This window comes from Gavia stellata, chromosome 17 (assembly GCF_030936135.1).
Source record: "Gavia stellata isolate bGavSte3 chromosome 17, bGavSte3.hap2, whole genome shotgun sequence".
In the NCBI taxonomy this organism is placed as follows: domain Eukaryota; kingdom Metazoa; phylum Chordata; class Aves; order Gaviiformes; family Gaviidae; genus Gavia; species Gavia stellata.
The window spans coordinates 1,662,053-1,681,366 of NC_082610.1; the positions used below are offsets into that span (position 1 = coordinate 1,662,053).

General features: G+C 43.4%; 1 protein-coding gene across 3 annotated transcripts; it reads right to left on the minus strand.

The window, feature by feature from the left end:
• Positions 1–10,347: 10,347 nt before the first annotated feature.
• On the minus strand, positions 10,348–17,310 carry GATD1 (glutamine amidotransferase class 1 domain containing 1). 3 transcript variants are annotated; one of them, XM_059825903.1, is made up of 8 exons: positions 17,253–17,310; positions 16,348–16,424; positions 15,862–15,967; positions 15,222–15,329; positions 14,517–14,611; positions 13,233–13,326; positions 11,226–11,337; positions 10,348–10,706 (listed from the first exon to the last, which is right to left on the minus strand). In XM_059825903.1, the coding sequence occupies exons 1-8, from the start codon at positions 17,308–17,310 to the stop codon at positions 10,700–10,702; spliced, it is 657 nt and encodes a 218-aa protein (XP_059681886.1). In that variant the 3' UTR covers positions 10,348–10,699. The 3 variants fall into 3 exon arrangements, with proteins under 3 accessions (XP_059681886.1, XP_059681885.1, XP_059681887.1); XM_059825902.1 differs by having other exon boundaries at positions 10,348–10,709; XM_059825904.1 differs by having other exon boundaries at positions 10,348–10,783.
• Between the last annotated feature and the right edge of the window lie 2,004 nt (positions 17,311–19,314).

Below are 19,314 nucleotides of genomic sequence, written 5' to 3' on the forward strand. Positions count from 1 at the left end.
CACAGAATACAGCTGGCAAGTAAATGGTTTCTGGTTTGCTCACAGAGTTGAAAAACACACAGACAAAACAGGCAAATCATGAAACAAATAAATTTGGGACTTAAAAGAAGCAGGATAAATGGAAGGAAAAAGCTGAAATACCTTTTATTTGGGGTCAAATGCAACATTTTGTCTCCGGGCTTTTTCTGGAGCCTTAAAAAATATATATTAAGTATATTTCAAAGAGGAAATATAAAGTAACCAATTTCAGTGATTTTGCTTCTTCTTGGCTAAAAAAAGTTTATCATATTCAATATAAAGCTGTGGAAAATGTGTTCAACTCAAAAGTGCAATTTGTAGTAAATTAATTAAAAAAAATAGAAGACAGATAATCCCAAGCTCAGCTCTGGTCTCCTTATGGCATATTTCATTACTCATTCCTTAATGGTACATAGTTAAGAGCTAAGAGCCTCATTGTAAGGGCTCCTGACACACAGACATATAAAAAAATACAGTCCTTGCACTGAAGAGATGCCCGACTGCAGGCACCCAACACTGTCACTGTGTTAGGGCTGTCCCTTGCCAGGAACTGGCCAGCCTTGGGGTCTCCTACTCTCATCCTGATGCCAAACAGGGTTCTGCAACGAGGCTGAGCCCCACAAACGAGTGCTCCAGCCCACGGCATGGCTTGAGGCATTGGGGATTAAAATCAAAGCACACGGCTCAGTTTCAGATCTACCATGCAGCCTGAATAGACCTATAAATAATATTTAGTATGAGATAATACAGGAAATAGCATATGGTAACTGTTAGAATAGCATTAGATACGATTAGTAGTTTAAGTGTATACAAGTTAACTATTCACTCACTGGCAGCTCAGATCAACTTAACTTTACTATAGCTTATATGGAAGTAAAAGGATCAGGAAGTTTTGGAGGGACAAGCCAGGTAAAGCAGCCAGTCCAAGGGCAAAAGGTGTGAAGAAACTACTGAGCTCTGAGGTGCCATGGAATGTAATTTTTACCTTATGATACGATCCCAATTATTTTATATGGACTTAACTACTTCTATACTGGAAAATAGCAGAACAGAGATTTGGCAGCACAACCATTCCTCTCCCTCGCTGAACCAAGGTACATGTAGAGGCTTCCTCTGAGGATACCCAAACCCACCTGGAAACTGAGGCATACTGGACAGGTTTTGTCCTCCTAGATAATTTCTCCTTAGAGGAACAGTAATGATTGTCTGAAAGAACACTAGTATTCTCCTTTTTACTTTTGTTTCTGTTTTCATTCTCTGTTCATATGTTTTGCATAAATTTAATTTCACATAGCTCATGAATTTGCTGTATCTGTACTGCGTTATTGTTTGTTTTCCATATTGCATACCTTTGTTGGCAAGTAAAATCCTTTTCATCTGTTATTGTGAAAGCTAACTCTCTTCAAGGCAGGGTGCTCAAACTCTCTCAATGATTTCCCAGCTGACGTCTAGAAGCCAAGCCTGTGCTTCAGCTCCATCTTCCTTCTGGTTCAGGAAGGCTGTGCTCTGACGTAGGATGGGATGGGCTTGGAAGGGACATATGCCGTGGAACTAAGAGCCAAGGATTTCCCAAGGCAAACAGTGACCCTGACAGCCGAGCCTTGGATGCAGGAGATCCATCCATACAACGCTTCAGGAGCAAAATAAAGCAAAGCTCTGAGCTCTGTTCCTCTGCAGTTCACTTTAAAGGGCAAATGTATCCCCAAGGACATTGAGTTGTTACGTCACACATTTGTGTAGAAGAAAAAAATCAGAAAAGCCTGCTTTTATGTAAGAAAATAGTGCCATGGCTTGGGGGAAAAAAAAAAATCAGCCCCTGCTAGGTCAACTACAGGATCTTGGAAAAGTTACTTATTAAAATAGCTGAAATAGAAACCTCCTTGTTATTATCATTAATAACTATGAACAACAGCTCAGGCTTCAATATAGCCTAACAGATAGGCATCTCTCTTGCTCCTTCTTAAGAACAGCCAAACCGGTCAGACTGTAGATCCATTTAGCACAGCGTCCTGCCTCCAACCACGGCCAGCAGCTGCTAAGGAAGATCTCCACAAAGCGAAGGAAACAGTCCTAAGACAAGACCCTTTGTGCTTTGCTTTCCAGTGGAAAAGCCAGTGGAGGATTGCTTTTTTGGGATCAGAAGACCTGCATTTCTCAGCCCAGCCCCAGACAACATGGAAAGGATCAGCCTCCTGCCATACGAAGAGTTTTCCTTTACAGTGGTATCTGCCAACACAAGAGAAAGGCGACCAAACCAGCTCCAGCAGCATGCGTAGACTAAGCCCGGAAAGTGACTGATCATGCACCGCTCACCAACTGCACAGCGTCAGGCCCTAAGCTGCCATAATACCATGAAACAGCTATCACAAAATGCAGGATCAGCACCAAACGTCTTCAAAAGGCAATAGGAGTCTCCCCAAATATCCATGGGCCTAACAACCCGTAACTGCTATTATGTGTGCATGAGCCATGCTGTCAACTCTTCATCCAACTGGCAACTGCTGCTTGGTCTCCTTCTGTCTCTTTTGCTCTTTCAAACGCATCATCAGGAGCGATGATCAGGTTTAAGTTTGATGGTGTTCCCCACCCCTGGGAACTTGATGGCTCATCCAGGCAGGGCTGAGGTGGCAGCAGTCACGGCTGCTGCCTGGAAAGGAGGCAGGGTCAGGCTCCATCTTTTCTAGCTGCTCTCTGTGGGGCTGCCGGGCTTCACAGCTTTAGCCTGGAGGTCTTGGAAGCCTTATACAGAAATTACAGAATCACAGAATCGTTAAGGTTGGAAAAGACCTGTAAGATCATCAAGTCCAACCATCAACCCAACACCACCATGCCCACTAATCCATGTCCCGCAGTGCCATGTCTACACATTTTTTATATGATCCAGCATTTGTATTTGAAGAGAAAATTTCTCTTCTGCTGGGAAAATAAGTAAAACCCCTCCACCACCCAGAAGGCAAAGAAAGGGCAAGCAATTCATGCCTCTATGCCAATGGCAGGGCTGGTTTGCTTTTGTGGTCCGTGCAGGAGTCCGGCTCTGATATGAGCACACCACCACCCTCAGCATCCAACACTCTTTTCTTGCCTTTCTGCAGGACAAGCGACTTGCAGGTCCTGGGTCCCTCAGGGTTGCACACATGGGGCCTCACAGACGATATCTGAGCAGCATCTGTGAATATCTCCTGGGAAAACCGCGACTGCAAGAGGCCCTGTCAAGCTTCTGTGTGTTTAATGGCCGCTCTGCCGGCAGGGTGAGGATTGTTAGAGGCTGCTGTGGGCTCTGCCGCTCAATTTTGATTTCAGTATAATTGAAGGAAGCTTATGACCTGATCTTTGGGGTTTTGACTTCGTTTTTGCTTTACCACTGGGATCTAGGTTACAGTCTGAGCTCAGATATATTTGGATCATGCAAAGCGAGTATTTGCAAAGGGGTCTCCCATTTGTCCTGTGAAACCCACACGATCACAGCACCCTCCAGGCGCAGCTCTGTCTAAGGAAGTGTAGCTTTTCTAGAAAGCAGCAGGGACTCTTACCTTGCTACAGTCCACATCACTCAGCCGCAGTCTGATACTCAGACTGGTCTTACATTGCACTTATGCCTAGGGACCTTGTGCCTAAGCTAGGAATTCAGCTTCACCTCTGCAGCACCTGAGCCATACAAGTCCTGTCTCTCATTCCCAGGGATATGTGACTCCAGTTTATATTGCTGGTGTTTGATCTAGGAGATCAAGAGACCAGAGCAACGCCACAGGCTCAAACTCACATTCAGTGGCAGCACACCTATTTAAATTTCTCTCAGTTGTTCAAGATCAGAAATTAACAACTTAAAAGAATCTGCTACAATTCAGGGTTGGCCCTTGGCTTCACACTAAGAAAAACTTGGGGAGAAAGAGGTTTTAGTAACAGGTGATGCTGAGGAGACGTAATTCCTAAGGAAAGCATGCAGGGTAGGATTAGGGCATGATGTTTTAGGAGATGACAAAAAACTGATGCTTTCGTGACAAGATTTCTAACTATGCTGCCCTCATCCTCCTAAGAAAAGGAGGAGCATGGGAGAGTAGACCCTATGGTCACAGATTACTGGGAAGCCACAGGGATAGCTTGTTGCTTACAGCACAGCTTTGCGTATATCACCCTGTGTTAATGCGCACCTTGTGCTACTGTAGCCCTGGGTGGTGTCCCAGGTTTCTCCCTCTTTCAGCTGCAGCCCACCCACCCGGCCCAAATACATGGAAGCAGCAGGGCTCTTCCTCGGGAATTGGCAAGAGGCAAGTAACATCTTTGCACTTAGTGTTTGGGGATGGTGTTGGCTGGTGGCTGAGGAGGGACGCAAAGGTCTAGAGTAGTGCCACCACCCTGGGGGGGAGGCTGCAACATCCCACCACACCTCCTCCTTTCCAAGATTTGCAGAGCAGCGATTAACTGGTGAGCACAAACACAAAGTTATCAACCTTGCCTTGTGGTGGCAGCTCTCCAATTTCAACATTCAGCTCTATGCCAACATACAAAGCTCGGCGGTGGGGAACCTTTTCCTTCCTCTTTCAGCCTTTCAGCTCCCTCTTGCATTCCATGATGCAATGCACTGAGGGAGACACTCTGCTGCTCCCAATAGTTGCTCTCAGTACCTCCGGTATTCTTGAAACAAGGGTGCAAGAGGACAGGTACAGGAGAGCCGAGCTGTTGGGAAAACAGCCACTAGGGTCCACAAAACTGACATAGGAAGTATTCATTTATTTTCCGCCTCCCAACATAGAATTCCACTTTAAAATTAGTCCTCAGAGAGTCATTTATAAGGACTATCAAATACAGCCATCGTAGGCTATTACAGACTACATGAAACAAGCCAGAGAGTATCTGATAGGTACCATTCAAAATTTTAAAGCAAATCAGGATCAAAAGAGTAATTTCCATTTATTCTGAGACTTGTTTTGATGCACTGGCATTACAGAGGAGAAAGTGCCCCAGGGCTCCTGGCTGCCTAGTCCAGCAGGATGACAGGTCAGCTTCTGGCACAGTGTTCTGCATCCTAGGGGACAACATGGAGATCCTGGACAGGGGAACCAAGGGAACACACTGACCCTCGAGCTGAGATGAGATGCCCTACAGACACAGAAGTCTTCATTGGACAAAAGGCTCCTTTTCACTCATGCTAGTATTAAATAATTTCCTGTAGAGAACACTGGCACCACGGAGGACACAATACACCAGGTGGAGCCTTCTGGGACAGTGCTGTCAGAGGTGCAGCAGATGGGTAACTTCTTAGAGTTATGGGACTCAGTCCTACTGGGACTACCCTATTTGGCTCACTGCTGTTGTTTAGAACAAGCACACAAGCAAAGCCCAATGATTCCCAGTTAATTGTCACGGCTGTGGCTGCAACAGCCTACAACGGAGCCCAAAGCTAACAGCAGTCCCCACTAAGGAAAGTGGACAGCCCTGTACCAAGCCCAAAGGGCTGTTCCATCAGCAGCAGAAGTCAGATTAAACAGAAAAGCACTCTGATACCCAGAATCAAATTGCAGAGTGCCTAAGATGAATAAAGCAGAAGGTTCAATTTTTTTATTTTAAGAGATTATACTGTGGAAGCCTCAGGAAAAAGTGTTTAAATAAGATTCTTAATGCACTAATGGAATGCTAGTATGACTAACAACCATTAGCTGCAGACAGTGACAAGGATTGAGTTCAAACATCCTGTAAGTGATCCCTTAAAACAAGCAAATGCTTCATTAAGTCTTTGTTAAGTGTTAACACTTCCTCTCATCAGACAAGCTGAGTCTGCCCAAGTTGTCTCTGACACCTTCTCCTGTTTCAGAGGATCTAAGTTACCTCCACTGACTGCAGCTACAGTATCAAGCTATAGCAGAGGTATGGTAGCACAGAGGTCTCATGATCAAAGGCCAAGCTATTGGGGATTTGGCCATTCCTCCTCACCTTTCATGTCACTCATTAATCTTTTGCCCTGTAAACATTAGGTTAGTCAAACTAGAAAGAAGATCTAAAGATCTAGAAGAATTAAAATGTAGAAAGTATGAAAATTAAGATCACACCCACAAGCAGGTCTTGGGCCTCACTCTGACTGCTGCATCAATTTGCAAATATTTTGTGTTTAAGTGTTTTGAGCATCCCTCTTCACAACTTGTGTAAAACTGCCAGTAATGGCTCCTGTTACCTCAAAGATGTTCTCTACCTTTCCTTTCCTCCCTGCAGGGACCAACTACACAGCTTTAGTGGTGAATGCGGTGCTGGGATGCACAGTGATGCGTTGGCTTCTTGTTGGTGAAGAAATCCTTTATGGGGGAGCAATACAGGAATGTTTCTTTACAGCTGTGAGCCAACTACTACAAAGATTATCCTAGGATAAATCACCTGAGAAAGCCCCTTGTCCCTTTGGATTCATCCCACAAAGGTTTCTGCTCTATGTACCACAGAGGCACTCTGATGCTTCCAGCAGATGCTTCAATGTCTGCCTGTAAGAACAGAGGAAAATACAGAACATGCTCCCATGCATTAAGCCAGACAAGATGTAACACTCTTCATGTGTGTGGTTCCCTAAATAAAGAAAAAAAAAAATCAGCAGCTGGATGTTACCAGGAACAGACAGATTTCTAAGGAAACAAGCCTGGCTGATAACATCCATAGGACCAAAGCACCAAGCACTCGAGCGCAACACTGAAACAATCAGGATTTGTGTGGGTTGAAAATCTCCAGAATTTGAAGCTTAAGTTTGTTTGAGAAGTAGTTTCTGGCTTTGGGACAAAAAGGTCCTGTCATGTGGTTTAAATGCCAGAATCCTCTATGAAGAACTGATTAGAAAGACAGTGAAACACCAAGCATGTGCAAGCATCACCAAAAGCTCGTCCTCCCTGCAGCGTGCAAATTGCTACGCCTAAGCCAGGTAGATGGGAAAGTCACCACGCTGTAGAACACGTGCTAAATGAGTATGTCAAGAGCTGGCCTGTTTTGAGGACTCCTGATATTGCCTTTAGCTGATTTCTCACCAGTCCAAGTCAGCTATACATGATTTCTAACCCACATCAGTAGATTGATCATAAACACGTATCTTTAGGCTAAAGTTAATTTGAATGTAAAGAATAGCACACATGGTGGTGAAGCAGAGAAAACACTAACTATACTACAAGCTAAGACACCGATGAAGGTCAACAGGCACAAGGCAAGAAGAAGCAACATCTCATCTATGCTAATGCCCCCCCCAAAACCCAGCTGCTGTTATTTGCCACACTCTTGTTATGCAGAATTAGGTAAGAAAAATATTTAAGATTGGGCCGCTGAGCAGTTTGAGCATGCTGTATTCTTACAATCAGGGAGAGGAGAATACATGCCCTTTTAAGGCATGACATTTTAAGTCAAGTGCTGGAAAACAAACTCAGGATAAGTATCACTGGTCTGATGCCTGGGATGTGATACTTCACTGGCCTGCTTCTCAATTTGAACAGGAAGGAAGCACAGCACACAGGGTACAGAAGATACAAACGGAGGTATTCAAATTCTTCACACAATAAGTTTAAAACACAAGACTTAATCAAAAATCATTACTCCTTCCATAATGCCACTTCATGATTTTAGTTGATGTAAATACTTTTAAGATAAAAATAAAAAAAAAATCAAGTGTTACATTTGTAGAACAAAATTAACATGGAACTTAGGCAGGGAAGTATGCTACAATACACCAAACTCTAGACATGCCATTGCCTTTGAGGCCTGTACTTCAACACTACTGCTTTTAGTTTCAGAATAAATAGGAGTTACAGAAATAGCCTGATGTGTTGAAAATTTTTGTGGAGTCAAGAGGTTTACTGCTGCATTGAAAGCTTTTCCAAGATGAAGAACTAAATGAAAACTTATCATGAAAGGTCATCAACTCTATATATCATTCCTGACTAAGTGCAATTAATTTTGTATGCAGATGGTAAAGAAAATGAGTCAAATGATAACAAGCAAAAATTATGGATACTGCCTTCACATTTTAATCCACTGACATAACACTCCCCCCCCGAATAAATAAAAACTTTCCTCAATGTACCTGGCATGACATTAAACAGCTTCACATGTTTTCTACTTTAATTTGACCTTCTTTTCCCACAGTTTTATTTTTTTCTAATCCTTGGCTAAAATTGGTTATACAGTATGAGAACTTAGAAGACTTATCATCACTAATTGCTCACAGTATGCCAGCGTAATTTCTAAATATGGCACAATGCTAGCCCACCATCCACGTGAGAGAGAGGGTTGTTTTACCCAAATCTTTTTGCTGCTAGAAGTTAGGCCACATTCATGCAGGCAGCATCCTTCTCTCCTCAACCTCAGCAGAAAACTGCAGGCACACACACTTGCACACATCACCTCTCCAGCCACTTTCTGCTGGATCATGCAATTCTTCCTCTATTTTGCAAGAGCAGCTCTAACACTGGGGACAGTTTAGATTACTGAGGAGATAGAAATGGACACGTGATGTGAAAGAATGAGGGTACATACAGTAACTCCTCTTTATCTGCTCCCATATGGGAGGAACAAGGAAGTATTACAAAAATCTAAAGGCAGCGTACTTTGTGCATCAGTAGTGTACTTCCCGACACAGGAACAAAGCAGTTCCAGCAGGTCCTGGCTGCCACAAAATAAGGAATATAGTACAACAGAGAATTGATCAAAGCCTGTAGCCATCTGAATACTGTTTGTTCACCTGGCAGTTACTGATGAGCCTGGACAGCACTTCACAATTAAGGAATGAAAACAAGACACAGTAGTCAGCAATATTCTATTTTTACAGGCAAGTAATGAAAGGTCTAGTGATTTTGACAGAACCACACGGAAGCACAGTCTCAAAGGTAATATAGACTTGTAGCCCTGCAGGCTCCCAATTCAGAGAACAAGACTTTGCTTTGCAGCTGCAGTCAGGGGTTGCACGAGGTGTGGCAAAGCTCCTTCACCTCAGAAGCCACATAAAATGCACCCACCTCCTCTGGGACCCCGAATACCTGACTCCAGCCCCACTAAGCTCCCTGCTCAGGCAACCAGGGCAGTCAAGGGCATGAAGTTTCACCTTCTCTATTTAAACAAAGCTTTCAGTGACAGAGAGTGTCTCCTTGCTGTAGGTGCACAGTGTTCAACATGAGATGAGCCCAATTCCAAATACTACTGCAGTACAAGTACAAAAACTTTCCACATCATTTCAGCAGACAGCCCACTAGAAATCCAGACGGAAAGCATGCCCTGATGGTGACAGAGGTCAACAAATCCCTAAGATGACTTGTCAGGAATGAGGATTTAGGCTATCAAAGCTATTTGATAGTTTAATTTCTATCAAAGCCCAATTTTAATGTCAAATTCTAATTTTAGTTTCTATCAAAGCCAAAAATCTGTAAGCTGGGGTCCAGAATATAACAGTAGAAGACCCAGCAAATCCCACAGCAGATTATCTTTTAAAATCACACTGAATCCTTGAGAACTAAAAGATTGAATTTCTACAGAAAAGGCATAAAATTATCCTGCTTGGTGACCAGTTATAACCAATATATCATATTATCCTGTTAAGAAAAATAAAATGCAACCACAAAGGTCCTTTCCCTCAGAGCACTGCAGAAATGTTGCCCTCAGTTCCAAGAGTAAAGGAAAAATGCTAATCTGTCTGCTTTCCCATAGATTTATTATGTTTGAGGCTGCAACAGTGAAGAATATTCTTGGTCTGATTATTCCTTTCCATGCTCAACTTCATGCCACATCTGCTGCTCAAAAGGAAAGAGAAGGCCAGATTTCATCTTACAGTTGGTTCCTCAGATGTGATCCACATTAGCTGCCTACATTTTTTCTTTTGTCCATAAAATTCCAGCAAGAGACAACCACACTACTTTGCCAGAAATATTTCAAACATTTCAAAGAGAACAAAAATCATAACATAAGCACCACAAAGGAGACCAGTTAACCAGTCAGAAGACCATTTATAAACAGCTGAGCAAACTTTTTAAAAGGAAGTCAAATAATGTGAACAGGCAAGGAAGAGAACAGGGGGGACATTATGCTAACAGTATCACCACACTGAGCTGCCTTCAAACAACTGGTTCTGCTTTATTCAGAGTTTAGCTAAGCATTTTCCATCCTATTCCAAGTATATCCAAGTGTCCCAGACACAGAGTTCAGACAGTAACTTTGTGACCTACCAAACGCAAGGTGAGAACGCATCCGAAATTGCATTTCAATAAAGCTCTAGGTGTAGATTTTGACATTTGAACCACAAACACCAGAAGGTTCATAGAGTTCCAAGTCCCATTTGGGGCAGAGTTACTAATCATCAGTATAACGTCAGCCTAGAACACCATCTTCAGCTTCAGCAATTTGTATTCATAGCACCAACTTTTTTTTTTAAAAAAAAAGACAGTTCCCCACATCTGTAAAATAAGGGTCTAGACAGAAGCAGTGAAAAAAGATGTAGCAACAAAAATGCAAGGTGGTTTCATAGTTGCTTCTGAAGTGTGATGCACTTCTAAGTTTTCTTATTCACAGCCTTCATCCACTCTATATATGTGCAAAACCTGACATTGCCACTTCAGTGTCACAGTCACTTCATAGTCCAGGACAGAAATTTAGAAGGATGTTTTATCCAGTCAACAGACAAGAAATTCCTTAGCCTGCTGGCTCTTCATCCATCCTATTTGGAAAGAGACCTGCTCCTTCATTTCCTGCTGAAGGAAACACATCCAAACATGACACGACCCATTAGTCCACAGCCAGGAAAGGACTTCTAACACACATTCACCTGAACAAAAGAAGATTTTTGTGGTTATTTGTACGTGTTCTTCTATCTGACAAGATGAAAGACAGTCAAATGGCCAGGCCATTACCAAAGAAATTAAATCTGTTCATTCCCAGAATCCTAAACCACAGCTGACTAAATGGTAACTTGCCAAAGCACAAAGAACGACACACAAGAGATGTTTCTCTTACCAGAAATGCTTAGTGAAGCCTATTCTGCATTTTACTTTACCAGTCCTGATAGCTGTGCATTTCCCAAGCCATTTAACCTTTTTTTTAAATAATCACAAATGCTTTTAGTAAAAGACATAACTGACTGAATAGCTAGATCAAACAAAGACAACACACACTTCAGCAGTTAATCTCAGCAAAAAAATTCTTTTGGGGGACACTAAGAGATGGTGACCACTGTCTGTTCCTAGTTCTTATCTCCCATATTGTCTCACCTGACATTGCAAAGAATGAGAAGATTCTGGACCGCAGGAAGAGTGGAATTCTCATTCTGTCCTGTCACCAGGTGCCTGTCCAGCACAACATGTACAGCATCTGGACTGCTGGCTAAATAAAGGAGAAAAAGCAACAAGCGCTGTGTTAGTGGCCACTACTTCAGTTTCAGTATCACACCTCTGATACAACTAACACAGAAGATAACTCTTTTGACCAGTCAGATTTGCTGGGTGACTGACACGCTGATCTATAACCCCCAGATAGGGACAATCTTGAGCCCCCAATCCTGGAACAATTTCACTAGAAAGTCCTTCTCTGAAAGGACAGCAGGACTGGTCCGTTGATTCACTTAACAGCAGATAGGTAAAGTGCATATATCAAGAGATTTTCATAACAAAATCCTCGAAGTATATATTTTAAAGTTGTAATTACCCTGCAATACAATATAAACTCTTCTTATGTAAGACAAAGTTGTAATCACCACGCTACAAAGAGCCTGCAGGAAAATACTTATTTTTCTGGCCAATTATAATAGCCTAATGTGTTAATATCTGCCAGCAATTGTTCAGTACTCCAACCAGCGTTTTTAAGTCACCTCATTCCCGATAGAACCATTATTTTTGTCAGTAATGAACAACTCTTCTTCTCCCTCTCCCAGCCACTGACTGTCTAAATACAGGCTAAGCGCCTTCAAACCCCACATGCTTTTCTTCTTCTTGCTTAATTTGTCAGTACCACTGCAACCAAGCATACGTGACGTAACCGGGACACCAGCTTTTAAACTGTCGGTACCGCAGAAGGTGGTGGCAGCAGCTCGTTCAAAAAGCTTAAAGATGCCATTTAAACACACAAACAGGCTGACAGCAGCATGGATGGAAGAGGATTAAGCAAAAAATATACAGCAATTTGATAAGACAGTGGCATTTCTTCTCAGTGAAAAACAGATGCATGGCATTAGGGGCCTGGTTCCATTTCCTATCTGTGCCACATGTGTAATCTCTCATCTGGCCATTTCAAATTGTATCAATTCATGGGTTGCGCTATTCTGTTAAATAAAGGATGACTTAAATACCACAGGCATCTCATTGTTCTCTTTAAGGACAGATTCTAAAAAGTTACCTATCAAAATAGACTGAATGACAGCTCCAACTGAATAGAGCGATTTATAGCTTATTATTTAATTCTCCCTGTAGCTCTTCAGTATTGCAAAAAAGCTGCATGTAAAGGAAAATGACACTTTTCCCTGCACATCCAGAAATAATTGGGGAAAAAAGTGACATTTCTGTGCCTTAATTGATTTAGTTTCTCACACAGGACAGAACTTCAGATTTTGCAGTTCAAAAGTCAAACTTCTACATTTTGACTAATAATAATTAATGAAATTACTAGTAATGAAAAAAGAAAACACTATAAAACCAGACCTAGCTATGAGTAAAATACCTGATGGTAAAAGGCAACTAATCAGAGTAACCAAAAACATTCAGTATGGTGCCTCCAGCTTTAAATAACGAAGCATTTGCTTGAATAAAAGACAACACCAAAATCTAGAACTTAACCTCTCCCAGCACAGCACATGTTCCCTGCCATGCAGCAAGGAAGCAGCTGCAGCACGCTGCCTACAGACAGGTATTTTCCTGCAGGTATGGGCTGTGCATCCACAGGTGGATGGCAACTCTCCTGCACACACCCTTCCCTGCAGTAAACGTTCTTACTTCACAGCAGGACGAGCGACCTCATATTTACCATGGGGTAAAAGAGTATGCGTGGACAACTACGGAGATCAGTGTGCTGTACTATACTGCCCTACTTCTCCACACGCAGTATTTTGTGGCAGTTATTCTTAAAACACTCATTGTTTCTAATCCACTAGGGTATTTGTTTATAATAACCACAAAATGGGAATGTAAGATGAGATATCCTGTCAGAGTCCTGTTCAGCTGCGTTAAAGTGGCACACAACATTAATTTCTGAAACTTGAAGTCCAGGACAACAAGAGAGTGACATACCACTGAATGTAGCTCCAGAATCTTTCACGAAATCTTCCACGATAATGGACAAACTGGCAAAATTAGGCTGCCTTACTAGTTCGTACACAGAGGGCTGAAAAAGATCAAAATTAAGTAAGTCTGCGTTGCTTTTTATAAGAAAAGCCAAGCAAAACCAACAGGTACTTCTCCTTGCAATTTATTTTTCTGTTCCCCCTATGACTCTCCCAACTATATACAGGAAATGAAACAAATGAAGCATAAAAGCAAACTACCACAAGCAGCTTCTGTGGATTGTCTCTAGGGAGCAAACTGAAAATTCTTAAGTGAGATAAATAAAGAATGACACCAAGCAATTTCTGCACATCAACTGGACACTGAACAGTGTGCATGCAGTTAACTGTGAAAGCGCAGACCTGTTTGCCTGCTGGACACAAACATTTGGACACAAATGCTGTGCCACCTGCAGAGTCCAAATAACAGTACTCTGCTTTGGAATGAATATGGGAAACAGCTTAAATGAAGAGAGAAAAATTAAGAGTATGAGTTCAGTTTTTATAGGCACAAGAGGAACTCGAATTTTATGGTTTCCATAGCAACTATAGCTAGGCCACATCATGTCTTATTTAAAATATTTTATCATGGAATGTAATCCCAAATACATCAGGACATTGATAGCTTTTGTAAGCCCCATAAACTTAATTTAACTTTGCATGTAAATTTTCAACCCTGGAAGTTGTACTATAAAGGTTTGCATCATCTTGGCACACAGGTACAACTGCCATATAAATGGTCTGTGAGGCCAGAGATATGACTGTACATTAAGTAAAACATCAACAGCATCTGTCTACTTTTTGAATTACAAGCCAGTTTGTACTAACAGCCTTTTTTCCTGAAGCTTCCTCTACTTTTTAAAATGAAAGAACACCTTGAGAAATATAACTTACCTCCAGCATTCATGAAACCAAAATAAGTAGCTCTTAAAAGCCCTCAACTATGAATCCAAAGAGCTGCAGCAGTCATTTCCAGCATTCTATTGATTCCATTTAAAGTTCAGGGAACAATTAGAAGGAAAACACTCCCCACATGACAGCTAAGGGAGACAATCCCTTCATGCACTCAGTATTGGGCCCCCTTGCCAATGATAACTCTACGTCTTGGACTTAAACCAGGGGTACCAAACTGATGATTTATATTTGTAGGAAGTTCTAGGATAAGACCAGAAACACCAGCACCTGAAATCACAGGCCCCTGCAGAGCAAAAAAGCCCCCACACAGCAAGAGTCAGACGAAAGCTCAACCTACCCCTGTCAGGCTGTATCCCTGAAACACCCAGGATTTATCTTCATTGGTGGCACAACACAAAGCTGCAACCCCGTGTCCAACCGCACAGATAGGCTCTAGAGAAAAATCAAAGTATCTTTGAGCAGTTGTGAGCATCTTCAAATAGCCAAAACACAGATGAGGGTTTATGAGATTCTTCATGTTACAGCATGCTGCCTTCCTGCAGTAAAATTATACTGCACTGTTTGTACTCTCTTAGGCTGTAAGGTTTTTCCTGCACACTACAATAAGTCCCAGTTTTGCAAATAGTTACTAGCTGTTAACTCCAAGTCTAGAGACAGCACCAGAGAGAAAAACACATACTCAAATGCTAAATGAGAAGCACACACAAGTCTTGACTAACTACAGCCTTAATGATCCTGGTACATTCTGCATTTGGTTCTGAACCTTGAATCCTACTGATTTGGAGAGAGCAATTTCTATATCACTGTAAGGCAGAGAACCCTCTTCTGACACAGGCATTGAAAAGCTAGCGATATATTTTTATATACATTTACATAGAGGACACTTTTTAAGAGAAGATACATTTCTCTAAAGTAGCTCTTTCCAGTTCTGAATGCTCTTCAACTACGTAAAGATTTTTAAGTCATTGCAAGGTAACAGTCTTAGACGAACAGTATGGTAGTACTATTTTATTTAACAAAATATCTAGTGATGTTCACCTACTGTTCTCAGTGCTGAAGTGCTGCAATATCTTAGCCAGGTACCCACTATTTGCAAGGTCAGTCACAGCCCCAGGGCAGTTTGGAATCAGCAGCGCATGGTATCTAGCACCTAGTAAGGAGGAAAGGATAAACTAATTGTAGTGTAAGTAACATACAAAAAAGCCTGATCATAAACCCATTTCAGATTTGACAAAATTATGGTAATAACACCTAAGTCAGCCAAAACCTGTACAAACTGAACGAACTAAAGAAATAGAACAGCTCTATGTGGAGCAGAGAAAAAGTTCCTTTTTAGGACAAAGAACATACATTTTTAGTGCAACATTCTTACCCTGGCAAAGCTTAAAGCCGCTGTGTCTGCTAGCTTCTACTTTAGCAAAATATTTGTTTTTAAAAAATAACAATATATAGCATGCATATATATACAAGAAAGAATATATATATTCTGTGTATACATATAAAAGAAAGAATTACCAATCCAAGATAAATAAGAAAATAACAACTGTAGTTACCAGAACTTCCTCTTAAAGCGTAAGTTTTATGCCTTTTCTGTGTCATTCTTCCCTAAAGACCTAACGCTAAGAAGCATCTGTTTCCCCAATAAATGGAGATGACACACTGGCCAACAGTAAAGCCCTTACCATCAATCGACTCCAACTTGGCAGGGTTCGCATACGATTTCATACGGAAGTCCTGTACCCAGCGCATGTTGCTCTCGTTCACATCCGCAAAATCAATTGACTTCCCCTAGAGAAAACATGGATTGAAGACTGTGTTCAGTATCACTGCACAGACATCCACTATGTTTCTTGAAGGATAACTATGTGGTATTTTGAGATGCTTTCGCTATCAAAAATCTGAAGTTTTTGATTTTTCCCACTGAATTAGTTCTTCTAATCGTTTTCCCCTCTGCTCTTTGTGGGTAACAGTGGACAGTTCAGAACCATACTATAGGAAGCATGCGTTCAGTTCAATATTAAGAAAACAGAACTTTTTTAAAAAAAATCCCTTAATCTGTAAAGCCAATAAAACACCTCTCAAAAGAAGCTGAGTATAATTCTCCCTTGTCAACTGAGACATCAACTGGCTTCAGTCTAAAATCACAGTAACTGACCATTTTTACTTACCCCAGGAGTCGCAACTTGCAGGTTAAAAGCAGAGCTGGTCAGTGTAAAGCAGTGAAGGAAGGACTGGGCTGACACACCTGAAAAACAGCGTCCAACAACTTAAGAAAACAACAGTTATATTTTAATCCCAGCAACGCTAGCTCATTTTATCTAGCACAGCTCCCGAGCTTGGTTTTTTGTTCATCTTAAAAGCTGACAATAATTTCAGAGGGTTATTTTAAGACGTAAGAAACACAGAGCCTTCATTATAGCTAAGCTAGGGGTTGAGAAATATAGGATGAAGGTATTGTGTTTGTCTGGGTTGGGGGGTTACAGGGAGGCCCGAGGGAAGGCAAGCAGAAGTGAAGGGTATTTGGCTTCCTGCAGGCATACACGCAAGCGTGTGTGCTCAGGAGCAGGTATGTGCAGAGGGGAAAACCAGCAGGTATTCAACGGCACAGCTGTGCACAGAGGGACACGCAGGCACGTGTGCATCGCAGATGAGCACGTATGGAAAGCGAGCACATCTGCGCACAACACAGCTGCCCAAGCAGGAGCAGCCCCGCGTACGCACCCGTGCAGAGCAGGGCCGAGCGGAGAGGGTGTCTGCACAGCTCAGCTGCGGTGACCCACACGCACAGGGCGCAAGCCCTGCTGCGGGCACACGCCTGACAGGACGGTGCCTGAAGGCGGGGAGGCCCGTGCAGGGCGACAGGAGCACGGCACCGATAAGCGTGCAGAGGGCCCCGCAGGCAGGGGAAGGGCCACACAGCCCGGCCGCTGCAGCCCGGGATGGGGGGGGCGGGCCGCAGGGGACCCGCAGGCCGCAGGAGCCCGCAGGAGCCCACAGGGCCGGGCGAGGCCGGCGCGCCGAAGGGAGGAACGGGGCCCGGCGGGTCGGGGGTTTCCCCCCGAGAGCGTCTCACCCGCGGCGGCGGCGCTGGCGACGATGAGGCAGGTGGGCTTGCCCAGCCGGTCCGACATGGCGCGGGCCGCGGCGGGGCCCGGCGGCGGGGGTGGCCGTCTCCTCATGCGGCCGCGCCGCGCATGCGCAGTGCGGGGAGAAGGGGGGACGCGCGCGCGCCGCCGGCGGCCGTTGGGCGAAGCGCGCGGCGGTGCCTGAGGGGGAGCGCTGAGGGGAGCGGCGGGTCGGCGGGCACCGGCGGGCCGGTCGTGAGGGGCCCGGGGGCCGCGGTGCCTTTTAACCCCTCGGGGAGCACCACGGCGGATCATGCGGATCACCTGGTGGCACGTCCCACCTGCCTCCCCCCCCGCTACCGTGCAGCGGCCGCCGTGCTTTATTTCCCCTTCATAGTCAGCGTGGTGGTGTCCTTAGGGGCTTTCCCCAAGCTCTGCTCTAGCAGTACGGCTGTTTTCCTCATCAAGTTTTATATGGTGTTTTGATTTTTTTAATATTTAATATTTGTTCCCTCACCGAATTGATGTTGATACCCAGTTGGACGGAAACACTGAGGACTGACAGGGACCACCCCGCCTCAGAGGAGGGGAAGTCAGTGACACCCTGTTGTGGACTGGAAATGGAAAAGCAGGCATTAATGTCAAAATGTCAGCTAATTTTCAACGCCCAGCTGAGAGGCCCCATCCAGCTGCAGTGCTGGGTTTCAAACCTCCTTGCTCTGACTACGCCAAGTCCCTCCTCAGCCGACCGAACACCAGAAGCCTTCCCAGGAAGCCTAAGCCACCTCGGATCACGGTTTATTGTGCTAGTGATGTGTTTCTGACACAAGAGATAGAGGAACAAAACTCCTTCGATAAGACCAAGCTGTTTTTAAGTCACTGGCTTAAGCTCTTACTGGCTCAAGCTGTTTTTAAGTTATTTTAAGTTGTCTCTCAGGTTTTGCTCTTCATACCTCTCACCCTCAGGATGAACAACCTCAGGGATGTTGTGGAGGGACAAAAAGTTGTGCTCTTTTACATCCCTGAAGAAGCCACAGCTAATTATGTTATATGGAGTGGTACAAGATGCACACGGATCTGTCAGAGTGGTTTGCTGAAAAAAAAATGACAAGGTGAAATGTATGGTTGAAGAACTGGGTGATTGCATTGAGACACTGGAATGAGCGTCAGAATTGCAAACTAAATAAAGTCATCCAAACCTTCCTGAAACTCTCCTTCCCGTCCTTCTTATCTGGTCCAGATTGCTTTCTTTGCGTACAGTCTTAATGTGTAATGAGTCATTCTTCAAGAAAAATGTTCGTTTATTGCGGGTGTCATTGCTTTCAGCTCTGTGGCTCACCGGAGGAAAAGTAATTTTTGTAAACCTGGTTCAGTTTCCGGATTTGCATTTTTCATCTCTGTGTTAATTTAATAGGTTGCTAGTGTGTTACAAAGAGAAAGTGTCATTATAAAATGATAGATATAAAATGAAGACAGTACAATTCTGACATTGTTTTTGTTTATTTATTTGACAGGACCTCATTTCTAGCCTGGTTTCCTAAAGGAAATTTAGTTTATCCATCAGGCTGTCTGCTTGCCTGTTTCTTCAATCATCTGTCCCTCAGTCTCCCTTTCTCTCCAAAAGGGTGTTCTGAAACCGTAGGCTGGTTAACCGCAGAGATACCTGAACGTTCCTCTCTCTTTGCTCCAGCTTAGCGACCAGAAAATTATTTAAAAAAAAAAAAAAAAACAAAACAAAAACAAAAAACAAAGTGTATCTTTCTCTATTCAGTTCAGCTGCCGTGCAGGGGGCTTAGTGCCACTCCAGCAGCCTAAGCCTCTATGGCATGGAGCATCGCATTTATGTTCCTTATTCCTTGCTTGTGAATCCAGTGCTTTTTTCTATATCCAAGAGCAGAAGGAAAACTGCTGACGCAAATCCTGCTCCATCAGCTCTTCCCATCCTCCCTAGACTGCCCAAAATACAAAGCATTAGAGGACTTGACAATGATTTAAGGTGAAGATGTAGAAAAAAATGCATGTGAGAGCTCCCCAGCTGCTGGGAGATTAAATTATGCAGCTATGTGTTAA

Coding starts and splice junctions, on each gene's coding strand:
- GATD1 (XM_059825902.1), bottom strand. CDS start 17,310: ATGTCGGACCGGCTGGGCAAGCCCACCTGCCTCATCGTCGCCAGCGCC. Junction 15,968..16,347: donor TGCAAGTTGCGACTCCTGGG/GTAAGTAAAAAT, acceptor TGTTTTCTCTAG/GGGAAGTCAATTGATTTTGC. Junction 13,327..14,516: donor AGGGATACAGCCTGACAGGG/GTAGGTTGAGCT, acceptor GATCTTTTTCAG/CCCTCTGTGTACGAACTAGT.